Source organism: Ambystoma mexicanum, chromosome 2p, assembly GCF_040938575.1.
Source record: "Ambystoma mexicanum isolate Mex_15411 chromosome 2p, UKY_AmexF1_1, whole genome shotgun sequence".
Classification (NCBI taxonomy): Eukaryota; Metazoa; Chordata; class Amphibia; order Caudata; family Ambystomatidae; genus Ambystoma; species Ambystoma mexicanum.
In genome coordinates this window covers 1,117,371,835-1,117,384,857 of record NC_090923.1, presented here as the reverse complement: position 1 = coordinate 1,117,384,857, position 13,023 = coordinate 1,117,371,835, and the positions used below count along the sequence as shown (strand labels likewise).

The following is a 13,023-nucleotide window of genomic DNA, read 5'->3' as shown; positions in this document are numbered from 1 at the left end:
ACACACGGATGTCCAATATTCGATTAACTTTTGTCCGTGGTAAACAATAGATTTCCCAGAAGTTACATGAGACACTCCTCACATTTATCTTTCGACTCTTTTCACCTTTATTTCATTTGACTCAAACTCCCTGCACCAGTATAGATATACACCTATATACTATTGGTTAATTACACATTGTTTTCTAAAGTTTTCCCGTCACACGTTGACGTTCTAAACATAGTGGCTTCGACGTGATGACGTCATAATGTAAATAGTGGCCATCTTTAGCGAAAACCGTGTAGAACGGTTCGAGCTACAGCACCGGCCATCTTCTCAGGAAGGAGGTAAGAGAATCCTTTGTAAACAGCTCCCCAATTGCATATCATGAGCCTAGAGGCCTTCACAGAATACTCTCCACAGAATGATCCCACCCCATTGTTTTCGTGTATCTAATATAGTATATATACGTGTTTTTACAGACACGAGTGGAGGAATCGCCCATTACTGCACTACCTCCGTACCTGAGGACTCTCTACATACCACAGCGACCCATTCCATGGATGTAGTAGCTTTTTACAGAAATACCGAAAGGTAATATTTTTTCTTAGATATTACATGACTAGATTTTCCTTCATGAATTAAGATCCCGTTTTTAATTGAGCTTTCCCTATTGTCTTTTTATCACATCTACAGGTTGAATAACCATTATTGGGCTGATATTGCTATTGATAATAAATCCAGTTAGGATATTCCACATTGAACATCCAGGTGATTATTATTAAAAGTTTCTCCCAAGAGTTAAATGACAGTTATCAGTGAGAATCTAAAATTTGATCATTGTATCATACATTATAGACGAAACAAAGATTAACGGCAATGAAGAGGGCTATCAATTCCTGAAGAAGGGGACACCCCGAAACGCGTCGAGAAAATATTCATCATTACTTTCTTTGGATATACCATGTGAAAAGCCTATTGTATAGAAAGTGTGATGAGTACCTTGTATGCCCTTGTATTATAATATTGAATGTAACCTCAAAATGAACACATTTATGTTATTATGTTTACAAAGACTGGATGATGAATGAATTGAAATTCATATCTATAACAATTAATTTAAAATTCAATTAAAACCGATGGTCCCCATCATTCTGTTTTATTATAATAGTGTCATGAATTAGCTTCTCTCATTAATTTCTTCTTTTTTCTGAAAGAAACTGAATATTACCATTGTATAGAAATATTGACTGTTTCTACAGTATAAAGGGTGTGCAGGGGACGGGAGAGTTCCACAATCTTGTGGACAATCTGTTGGATTTACTTCTGGGAAAGATTTCCCATTGCCTGGCCGTGCTGGGGGAGACGCGCAAATTGCAAACTCGCCCAAGTCCAGAGAACACTGGCCACCCCAGACCCAGAGCCATGTACTCAACTGGCCAGGTTTCTAGAATCCCATGAAACCCTCAACCAAAGACAAAGGCCAGGCTTATCGCTCGGACTGAACAGCAGAAGTGGATGACCTCCACCCCCAAGAACTTTCCTTTTATTTCCTGAAGAAAGACAATACCAATCTGTTTGCTTGTGTTGTAAAAATAAACTCTTTTCCATTACTGTGGCGCCCCGATTGGCTAATGTGAGGTGAGACAGCCAACTACAGAGAGGGCAGCTTGCAGGCGATCGATGGCTCCTCTGCCCTAGGCAGGGGTGGCCATCTTGGAATTTGTCGAATTCATCCGTGAGCAAAAATGGTGAATGGAATATGCCCCCAGGAAGGTTGCAGACCTTCACAGATGCCCTCAAACAAGAGTGAGTTCCTCTTAAAGATGATAGCTCTTCTTCAAAGGCTTTATCCAGCGTGTTGCAATCGTTTCACGGTTCCACCAGCGTGGTGGAATCGTTTTACCTGGTGCTTTGATCACCACTCTGCAGGAAAGGGGTGGATTGTTGACCTTTGCTCGACAAGGGGGCCGCTTTGAGTTAGCTTAAAAGGTCAGCGTCATAGAGGAATTGTCTGGGACTGTCCCTGGCCTTGCAGAGGAGGCTAAGTGGGGGTGGTCCATCATCTAGTAAACCATAAGTGAGGCTTTTTTCGGATAGATTTCACTGCGAATTGCATCACTTCTAAGGAGTCCCAATTTTTGCAGCTAAGACAGTGAAATTAATGATTTTCTCAGGAGCACACACTAGTGAATCTGAGATTTGAGCCCTCTCTACAATTTAGGCACTTGGCTAGTTATCTCCGCAGATCTAGCTGGTTCAGCTATGCATTAACGTTTTGCTTCTCTGGCCTAAAATAATATTATACTTTATTGAGATAATTCAAAACACATAACGCTACCTGACAATATATAACTCATTATGTGAACATGTTGCGCAAAGAGTATGGTTGTAGCTTTAAGCTTCTTCACAATGGGTAAAATAAAGACACACAGTAAAAAATGCACGATAAAGTCACCTTCTTGTAGTCATTATATGACAGAACATGGTGCGTTTCATGTGCCGCCCCATTTCTAACCAAACAGCATTTGCCCTTCTTAAGGGGCACCCTACAGGGAATGGTGCGTTTCAGTTACCCACTAAATGTTGTGTCTGCAGTCATCGAGCACTAATCACCTGTTTTAATTGCTCTGGTGATAAGAAACGTCCATGCCTTTGCACTAGAAATGCAAAGCACTACAGGAACTGAGCTCCGAGTACTTGCTGTGTACAGCTGATCCTGAGCCCATACAGATCACCAGTGCCCCAGGCAGCTGCCCATTTCGCCCACGAGTGAAAGGTTGAAGCCTGAGAGATGATGTGTTGTGCGCCGGCAGCGATGAATCTGTCCGCCTCGCTCTCTTGTTCCCATTGGGCAGGCCATTGAGGCAGTGACAAAGTGCATCACCTGCTGGGTGGTTTATGGGGACGCCATGCACGCTCCCTCTCTTAATTTTATATAGAGCGTGGTTCGTGTTGGCGCAAGCAGTGCTTCAATTTTGCTTAATATTAGTGGCGAGCAGGGAGGAAACACAGCTCAGAAGCAGGGAAGTGAGAGACTGTCAGGAGGTCAATTGTTCTGAGCTGATTTGCTTATTCTCCTGTATGCCTTAGTCTTTTTATAATAGTTTATTTTTATTCCCTTGCATTGACGCTGTTTAATTTGCTTATATGTGTAGTAGTTCCTGTCTTACTCGTCTCTTGGTGTGGTCTTATTTGTTTGTTTTGTTTGCCTTTGTGCTCAGCATTTGGGCTTGATTTTCTTTTGTATTTGCTAGTCTGTCAGCACCCTCATGCCTCACGGTCAATTGTGTGCAGTATAAATTAAAATCAAATAAACCTCAGCTAGCTCCAGCCCACTTAAAACCTGGCTGCGATGTTCTTTGATGTGGGGGGGGGCCTTCAGTGCCTTCCCGAAATGTAGGATGGGGTCCTCCTAACAGCTACCAGCTAAGATCTAGTACAGTCTGATCTTAGTTGGTAGCTTGTTCCTGATGGGGAAACATTTCTCTTGACACAAACTTCTCTTCACGTACATACACAAAGGCTCCCATGGAAGTAACCATGGTATAAAACATTCTGCTGCGGACAGCGCCCGGCGCAGATACATAACGCAATCTGAACGCTTAGCAGCCGTTTAAGGAGCACAATTCCCGCGAGAGCTCTGACGCATTAGCTGCTTCCCCCGTGGCCGCCATGTTTACGAATGCACCTGCATACGTCCGCCACAGGGGAAAGGAAGGCCTCTGTGCTGGGAGCGGCCCTCCCTCTTGGCAGCTACCTGAAGAAAAACACACTGCACGGGATGGCCCTGTTCCAAGAGTGTGAATGGAAAGATGGCAACATGAGACGAGCGTTTGCTGGAAGAGATGGATGAAGCCAACGCTGGCAGCGAGCAGTCGGTTCCCGGTATAGCCACGCTGTACCAAGGAAAAGTTCAGGAGCGCACCAGCAAATATAAACAGTATCCTGAATGTTTTTGTAATAAATACCTCTCATAAAAAAATGTTTTCCGTATTCCCTTCCCGTCACTATCTGTAATAGAGCATATCTACGTGCAACCAATTATCATTAATGTGTTCTTTTTTCTAACAGTCTATGCATTTTCTTAGCATATTCTGGCTCCCCCTGCGTACCTGCAGCCTGGTCCTTTACTTATGCATTATATACTATCTCACTTTGTCATTTAACTTTGATATATTGTGTCCCTCTGCGAGGACCTTGACATTGGTTATGTAACGTCTACTGTTATCTCTGTTGAACATGCAATACTTTTATTACACCAGGAGTACATTTACAGCATTAACTTGCAGGAGACTGCTTAGAAATAATTGTGGCAGGACCCATACAGCACAAAGGTAGGATGTTGCTGCTTGATAGAGAAAGCACAAAAAGCTCAGGAGGATGTGTTTTGGGCAGGGAGTGGCAGGTTTTGGGTGGCAAAGGGCGTAGGGATTAACCTGGCCTTCAGCTGTCAATGGGTGGGTAAATGAGCCACACAATGCCCATAGGCTGTGTGCCCCTCCTTACATCCCATCTCCCTCCTATCTGTACTTCAATGCTATAGTTTAGACTAGTAGCTGGAGCCAATTGAACCATCTCTCCATTCGTTCGAACCTTGTATGAGTAATAGGCTACATCGCAATCTTTTATCCCCTTGTCAGTGAATTATACTTGTCTCACTATATAATGAGTAGCCTCATGACTCTACATGATTTGTTTTGGACTATTAAGAGTAAACTGCATGTACCATTTGTGTTATCTATCATGACTGTAACGATTATTGTACTATTCACAAATTTCTGTTCCATTAGAACCAAAATTATAAAATGCGTTGCGATGGTGAACACCAGAATTCTTATGTTTCATTATGGAACATATTAACTCTACTTTTCTTATTTATCCTGATCTCTGGTCAGTCCCTATGAGTACGCTTGCACTATGCGCCATTGCATGATGGCCTCCATATTCCTCACTCACCGGCTTCTATGCCCTTTTCTATGTTTATTATTTAGTTTCCTTTCTACGTCTGACGGCGTGTCCCCAGCACAGCTCGTTCCCTAGGTTACGACCGCGCGGAGCCACTGCCTGCCGGTTTCAGTTTCCACTAACAGTGTTCCCCGCACTGTACAGGTAAGCTACCGCTACTTGGGTCCCTTTGCCCGGTTGGGAGACCCCAGGTTTATTTCTCTCCAGTATAACAGAAATGTATATGTCCCCACTTAGGTGCCAGCAGTACGTGTCTCTTTGCAGATGCCCTGCATCGTATAATTGTTTCGAATACTTGTTGACCACACGGATGCCCCTGTTGCCTTGGCTACTCGTCCCGCAACTCGAGTGAGTGCATTCTTTAAAACCAATTCCGGTTTATTTTAAGTATTATTTATTTTATTCAGTAGCGCTCTTTCGGAGTTATTCTTTCTCCGTCCACAGGAGGGGTATGGTTTTTTCTTAAACACGCTCCCCATATTGACTCAGCTTTTTCACTATTCAAGGGTGGTCCTTGCTATTTAGAACCCACTACCGCTTTTGGCTTATCTCGATCTGTCTGACTCTTCATCACGCCATTTTCTAGATCCCACCATGTAGGTGGATCTCACACAATACATCTCCTTTGTTATGTGTTTAGCTATTAGTATAGAGTGTTTCTCTTTGATCTGTTAGTTCACTCTTTTCACCATACTAGATCTCCAGTATTCTGCTCTTCACCATCTCGCTAGCATCCCGAGTTATGTACAGCTTGTCAGTCAGTCCTTGACTGTTATGGAAATAAAATAAAAGATTTTACTTTTTGTCTCCTTGAAATGTTGTCAACAGTTCAATTGGGCCCTTATGAAGAAGAGGTTACCCTCGAAACGCGTCGGCCACTCCACAATTGGACAGCATCACCTCTCCATCATTTATTGCTTCTTCGCAATTTGTTTTAATATGTTAAACGTCACGAATTACTTTGTACAACAGAATGTGCCTTTTGGCAAATTTTGTTTTCCTCTTTGCCAAATAAATTGTTATATGCTCAACTAACAAACTGCTGTTATATATCTATATCCATATATTTGAAGGCCCTATGTGGCATCAGTAAACAGTGTGCAGGGGACGGGAGGGCCCCACTTTTTGGGTCCTCTTCTATTTTCTCTTTTCTGATTTAGGCTTTGTGCCAAGGCCTTTTTTCCTCCCCCGCACCTTTAAATTCTTAAACCAGCTCTTCTGTACATATAATGATGATTTGAATTTCTATATCAATTGTTACCAGGTGTGCACCACTGTCAGCATTTTTGTTTTCTCCATATGTACTGGTCTTCCAGTGTGGCACGTACCAAGTGGGTAGCACCCTGATATAAACCTTGTTCATTATAAATATGTCATTTTCTCGCATCAACGAGATCACAGATAAACACGCAACTACACTTGCATTTGATGCGGAAGAAGCTAAACGCATATTAGCTCTCATCAAGGATACAGACCAATCTTTACAGAGTAAAGTCAGCCCAGACAAAATAATCTTTCAATTAGAAAAACTCATTAGACGCGAGATATCGCAGAAATTACATGCCAGTACCCTAGTGGAATATTACAAATCACAGAGAATCCCTAGAGGATTGAGGGTATATTTGAGACCTACACTCTGCAGCGAGAGCAAAGCATTTGTTGCTAAATGGGATCAAATTCTGAACAAGTGTTCACTTGACTTGATCTTACTTACGATTGAGGAACTTTCCAAGTCATTGACATCCATCGACAAAGACATAGAAGCACTGACAATACAGCTTTCAGAATTCAAGTCAAAAGAGGATCTGACACAACTTTTGGAAGATATCAATTCCAAATTGAGCAATTACAAAGCAGACATAGAACAAAGGAAACTTCGTAAGTTTAAACGCGATACGTTCGATTATTTGAACGATATCGTGTATACCTGGCAGGAGTTTTACCATCACAGAAACGCCAGCAGAAGTCGAGCTAATAATCTTAACAACTCCAACTCAGGGAGTGATAGTAGTAGTAGCAGTGTGGGAGAACCAATACCGAAAGACCAGTCACAAGAACAAATTCCACAGCAAGTACCAACACCTGGGACCACAATTCCCCACCTTACACCATCTCAATCTGGGACAGTTGCTAGTACCACAGGTGTTTTTTTAGGCCTGAGAGACAGACAAAAAGAAAAAGAAAAACACGACGAGGCAAGAAAAACACAAAAAGGAAGATACAAATAAGTGAAAATCTAGTCATCAACCTATCAAGCAAAAACCTGACGAGTGGCCAACTTGATATCTTAAACCGTGGTCTTTCCTTTGTTCCTACTTGCAACACATCACTATTTGAAGAAAAAATCTGTCTTCACAGATTGTTGAGGAAATTAAGATTGAAGATGTTTTTCGAATCCGATTTGGATACAGAATCACAGGCCCTAGAGGATGACATCCTACAGATGCGCCCCAAGAGTACTTTCGACCCTCAGATTCAAAATTCGATCTTGGATCTCTTCGAGAAGAGTGTCATTAATGACCTCAAAAGAATTAATTACCATAGCACTAAACCAGTTAATATTAAGAATAGCCAACTTGAACATGTTGAACAGCTGGCTAAAGATGAAGATTTAACTATCAAACCTGCGGATAAGGGTGGGGCAATCGTGATCATGGATTCATCCTACTACACACGGAGATGTCTGGAACTACTTAACGACACCGTTACTTACACAAAACTTGATAATGATCCACTACTTAGAATCAAAGCCATCATCCAGAAAGCTATTGACAATGCTTTGGAAAACAACTGGATTGATTCAAAAACAAGTCAGTTCCTTATAAACAAATATCCAATCACGCCTGTGTTCTATGGCTTACCAAAGGTTCATAAAGACAACATTAATCCGCCACTCAGACCAATAGTTGCGGGAACTGATAGCATATTTGACCCATTGGCCATCTATGTGGATCGTTTACTTCAACCTCTAATCCAGGAAATACCAACCTACCTGAAGGACACTACAGACTTCCTCAACTGTCTACAAGAAATCATAGCCCTGGACACTAGCTGCATTCTCTTTAGTATGGATGTATGCAGCCTTTACACCTCTATTCCCCACATCGAAGGGGTTGATGCTGTACTCTGGCTCCTGTTGAATCATGAACATATAAGAGGGAACAAAGAATTTATTGTGGAATTACTGGAAATAATTCTTCACAACAGTTACTTTAGATTTCAGGGCCAATACTATGTACAATCATCAGGTACTTCAATGGGGTCGGCCATGGCTCCGGTTTATGCTAACACCTACATGTATAAATTTGAAAAAGAAAACGTGTTGGATCACCCATTTTGGTCATTTAAAATCTTGACCTGGAAACGTTATATAGATGATATCTTCGGTATCTGGTGTGGTACACGAGATGAATTGGATCTTTTTTTGGAACATCTGAATTCAGTGAACAACACAATCAAATTCACAATGGAAGTAGGGGACCCTTCATTACATTTTTTGGATGTGAGCTTACAGATCAAAGAGGGTCACATCGACACCACGGTGTACCATAAACCAACAGACGTGAATAATCTTTTACATTTCAGCAGTTTCCATCCTAAACCCATGCTCAAAAGCCTACCATTCAGTCAAATGTTAAGATTGAAGAGAATTATCTCAGACCCAGCAGGCCTTGACTCAGAATGTTCATTTCTAGTTGAACGATTTGGATCTAGGGGGTATCCAGATACTATCACAGGAGAAGCCCGCAACAGATCAGAGACCTTCACGAAGGAACAACTACGCATCCCTAAAGTCAAGGATAAGTCCACACCGCTACTCTACATTTCAAAGTACTCACGACAGAGTTTCCAAATCAGCAAAACTCTGCGTAAAAATTGGACCATACTACACAATGATCCCTCTCTCCTGAAATTATTTCCCAAAGCACCAATGATGGCCTTTAAACGTGGACATAATCTCAAAGATAAACTAGTGAGAGCGGAAAGACCTCCTAAAGACAAACAACTTGTACTGAGTACCATAAAGAAGGGTACCTTTCCCTGCTTGAACTGTACGAACTGTAACAATGTTATAAAAGGTGAAACGATATCTCACCCACAAACTGGGAAGAAATTCAAAATCAGAGACTTTTCCACCTGCCTCTCCGCAGGTGTCATCTACTCATTGAAATGTCCCTGTGGTAAATTATACATAGGACAAACCACAAGACCCGTCAAAGAAAGATGGTCAGAACACAAATCCACCATCAGATGTAAGAATCTCAGATCCCCAGTGGCAAGGCACTTCATCGAATTCCAACATACGATTGCACAAATTAAATTTCAAGTCATAGAAATTGTCAAACGTCCACACAGAGGTGGCAATTACCAATCCCTGTTGTCACAGCGAGAGAAGTACTGGATCCACACACTTGACACTTTGCAACCTAAGGGTCTGAATGATGAATTCTCTTTGAGTTGCTTTCTATAGTGAATTGTGAAACTCACATGTTACATCGCCAACTACTATACACAAGTGTCAGTATCCCGGACTTTAAAAAAAATTTTTTTTCTTTGTCATTACAAGTGTTGTGACTTTGATGTTTTCTTCAAGGGAACTGTATTTTCCTATGTTTGACTTGCCTATATTCACTTAAATGTTTGCACCTGTTCACGAATGACCAATTGAACCATCTCTCCATTCGTTCGAACCTTGTATGAGTAATAGGCTACATCGCAATCTTTTATCCCCTTGTCAGTGAATTATACTTGTCTCACTATATAATGAGTAGCCTCATGACTCTACATGATTTGTTTTGGACTATTAAGAGTAAACTGCATGTACCATTTGTGTTATCTATCATGACTGTAACGATTATTGTACTATTCACAAATTTCTGTTCCATTAGAACCAAAATTATAAAATGCGTTGCGATGGTGAACACCAGAATTCTTATGTTTCATTATGGAACATATTAACTCTACTTTTCTTATTTATCCTGATCTCTGGTCAGTCCCTATGAGTACGCTTGCACTATGCGCCATTGCATGATGGCCTCCATATTCCTCACTCACCGGCTTCTATGCCCTTTTCTATGTTTATTATTTAGTTTCCTTTCTACGTCTGACGGCGTGTCCCCAGCACAGCTCGTTCCCTAGGTTACGACCGCGCGGAGCCACTGCCTGCCGGTTTCAGTTTCCACTAACAGTGTTCCCCGCACTGTACAGGTAAGCTACCGCTACTTGGGTCCCTTTGCCCGGTTGGGAGACCCCAGGTTTATTTCTCTCCAGTATAACAGAAATGTATATGTCCCCACTTAGGTGCCAGCAGTACGTGTCTCTTTGCAGATGCCCTGCATCGTATAATTGTTTCGAATACTTGTTGACCACACGGATGCCCCTGTTGCCTTGGCTACTCGTCCCGCAACTCGAGTGAGTGCATTCTTTAAAACCAATTCCGGTTTATTTTAAGTATTATTTATTTTATTCAGTAGCGCTCTTTCGGAGTTATTCTTTCTCCGTCCACAGGAGGGGTATGGTTTTTTCTTAAACACGCTCCCCATATTGACTCAGCTTTTTCACTATTCAAGGGTGGTCCTTGCTATTTAGAACCCACTACCGCTTTTGGCTTATCTCGATCTGTCTGACTCTTCATCACGCCATTTTCTAGATCCCACCATGTAGGTGGATCTCACACAATACATCTCCTTTGTTATGTGTTTAGCTATTAGTATAGAGTGTTTCTCTTTGATCTGTTAGTTCACTCTTTTCACCATACTAGATCTCCAGTATTCTGCTCTTCACCATCTCGCTAGCATCCCGAGTTATGTACAGCTTGTCAGTCAGTCCTTGACTGTTATGGAAATAAAATAAAAGATTTTACTTTTTGTCTCCTTGAAATGTTGTCAACAGTTCAATTGGGCCCTTATGAAGAAGAGGTTACCCTCGAAACGCGTCGGCCACTCCACAATTGGACAGCATCACCTCTCCATCATTTATTGCTTCTTCGCAATTTGTTTTAATATGTTAAACGTCACGAATTACTTTGTACAACAGAATGTGCCTTTTGGCAAATTTTGTTTTCCTCTTTGCCAAATAAATTGTTATATGCTCAACTAACAAACTGCTGTTATATATCTATATCCATATATTTGAAGGCCCTATGTGGCATCAGTAAACAGTGTGCAGGGGACGGGAGGGCCCCACTTTTTGGGTCCTCTTCTATTTTCTCTTTTCTGATTTAGGCTTTGTGCCAAGGCCTTTTTTCCTCCCCCGCACCTTTAAATTCTTAAACCAGCTCTTCTGTACATATAATGATGATTTGAATTTCTATATCAATTGTTACCAGGTGTGCACCACTGTCAGCATTTTTGTTTTCGCCAGGCCATATGGGCACATGGGGCCCACACTCCACTAATAATTGCAAATCACGGTGGTCTGTCTCTGTAATTGACTAATTAAGTCTTGATTTGTTAGTTCCTGTCAGGGAGTCACCGATGAAGGGTGTAACAAAAGTCACAGCAATGCCCTAGCACTGGGCTTCACAGGCTGCAGCTAATGTCCCCTCTAGTCTCTCTACGTCATTTCAGCAGCCCATTTGGTGTGTCTTGTATTGCATGCAGGCTGCAGCAGACACGTGCGAAACAGAGAAGAATCCGCCAGTCCTGGCTGCCAGCCTTACATCATAGTGCATTCTGGCACTTGTAGGCCTGACTTTATAATGTGGAAAGCTACAACCATGCAAGAATGCAAACTTACATGGAATAAAGAACACAGGTCTTACAGGATTTAAGAGTACCATTTGGCATATTTTCGAGAACTGTGTGTGTGATTACCATTTGATGGGTGAGAAAAGTGTGTACTGATGTGTCTGCATTACTAGCTTTCCCAGGCTTTAGAATGTTCTTTAAAAGGCTCAGGGCTGATGGAAAACTCTAGGCTTAACATTTTTTTAAATGCGGATGTGAAGGCCTTTTGGGGCCCCTTTCCTTCCCCTGGAGTAGCTTTTGTCCAGAGCTCTTGGTGTGGAGGCGGCGAGAGAACAGGCAAGTGGACTTGCACAGGGGGTACGTTTCCAATGAACGGAATCACAGAAAGGAATCTTGTACTTTTCAGACGAACGACAAGGGAATCTTGCCGACTAAGTGGTAGCAATTTGCATTTCCAAACACCTGGGTGATGCAATGGACATTACCAACTCATTGATTTTGGCTGGGGGTAGAATGAATGTCAGAAAAAAGAAAACGTGTGCTTTCAAAAAGTGAGGCTAACCGTTCGCACCCCTTTATACTGCGAGTATAAAGCAATGGCAGCGGAGGCCTTTCCATTCTAATGGCGTGGCGGTGGGCTTTTCCTTCCCCTTGCACAGTGCCCTGCGCAACACACCCCCCCTTGGTAGGCACCTCTCACAATAAATTGCCCCCCTTCCTTGCTGAGTGATGCCCCCTATTCGGACACTGCAAGGCACGACGGAAATCCTGGTGCATTGGCAGCCTACCTAAGGAGCAACATGACTACAGCTCCTCTGAAAAATAGTTCTGGAGATCACAAAGCACATCTGCCCACCTGCTCCAGTCCCAAGTCCCGACTTTGTCAGGCCTCAGTGGACAGATGCCTTGCTTGTCTGCCGCCTTTTACTTATGGATACACAAAATAAAGCTACCATCGTACTCCTTTTGCCAACATGTTCCTAAAAAGTTTTATAATTTGCGAGGTTGGTTTACTATGTAATTAGTGTACGTTTTAAAGTGATCTCTAAAAAGCAAAAACATATTTTCAGCGTGGATGCCGGTTTTGAAGAACAAATGCGGTGGGTAAGCGCGGTATGCAGCGCCTCTAGATGTTTCCACGCTAACCTGGAGTGTCTTTTCCCTCTTGAGAAGTTCCGGAGACAGAGTTCCCCCAGAGTGGCTGGGATTCAGGTAAGCGTTTGAAGCTCGTACAGTATTTAAAAATAAGCGAAGATTTGCAGAATGCTTACTAATGCCTTTTTTCTGTTCTTTTCCCTTTTCCTTAGGAAGCGGCGTGCCGGGATGGGAATGACACTGCCACAGAAGCTCGCTGAACAGTAGGAGTGATGACTGATGGGCAGAAGCG

At 42.4% G+C, this 13,023-nt stretch overlaps 1 protein-coding gene across 1 annotated transcript; it reads left to right on the top strand.

The window, feature by feature from the left end:
• The first annotated feature begins 4,628 nt into the window (after positions 1–4,628).
• Positions 4,629–11,050, top strand: LOC138567177 (uncharacterized). Its single transcript, XM_069645148.1, has 5 exons — positions 4,629–5,091; positions 5,185–5,295; positions 5,776–10,155; positions 10,249–10,359; positions 10,840–11,050. The coding sequence occupies exon 3, from the start codon at positions 7,331–7,333 to the stop codon at positions 9,416–9,418; it is 2,088 nt and encodes a 695-aa protein (XP_069501249.1). The 5' UTR covers positions 4,629–5,091; positions 5,185–5,295; positions 5,776–7,330; the 3' UTR covers positions 9,419–10,155; positions 10,249–10,359; positions 10,840–11,050.
• The last annotated feature ends 1,973 nt before the right edge of the window (positions 11,051–13,023 follow it).

Coding starts and splice junctions, on each gene's coding strand:
- LOC138567177 (XM_069645148.1), top strand. CDS start 7,331: ATGTTTTTCGAATCCGATTTGGATACAGAATCACAGGCCCTAGAGGAT.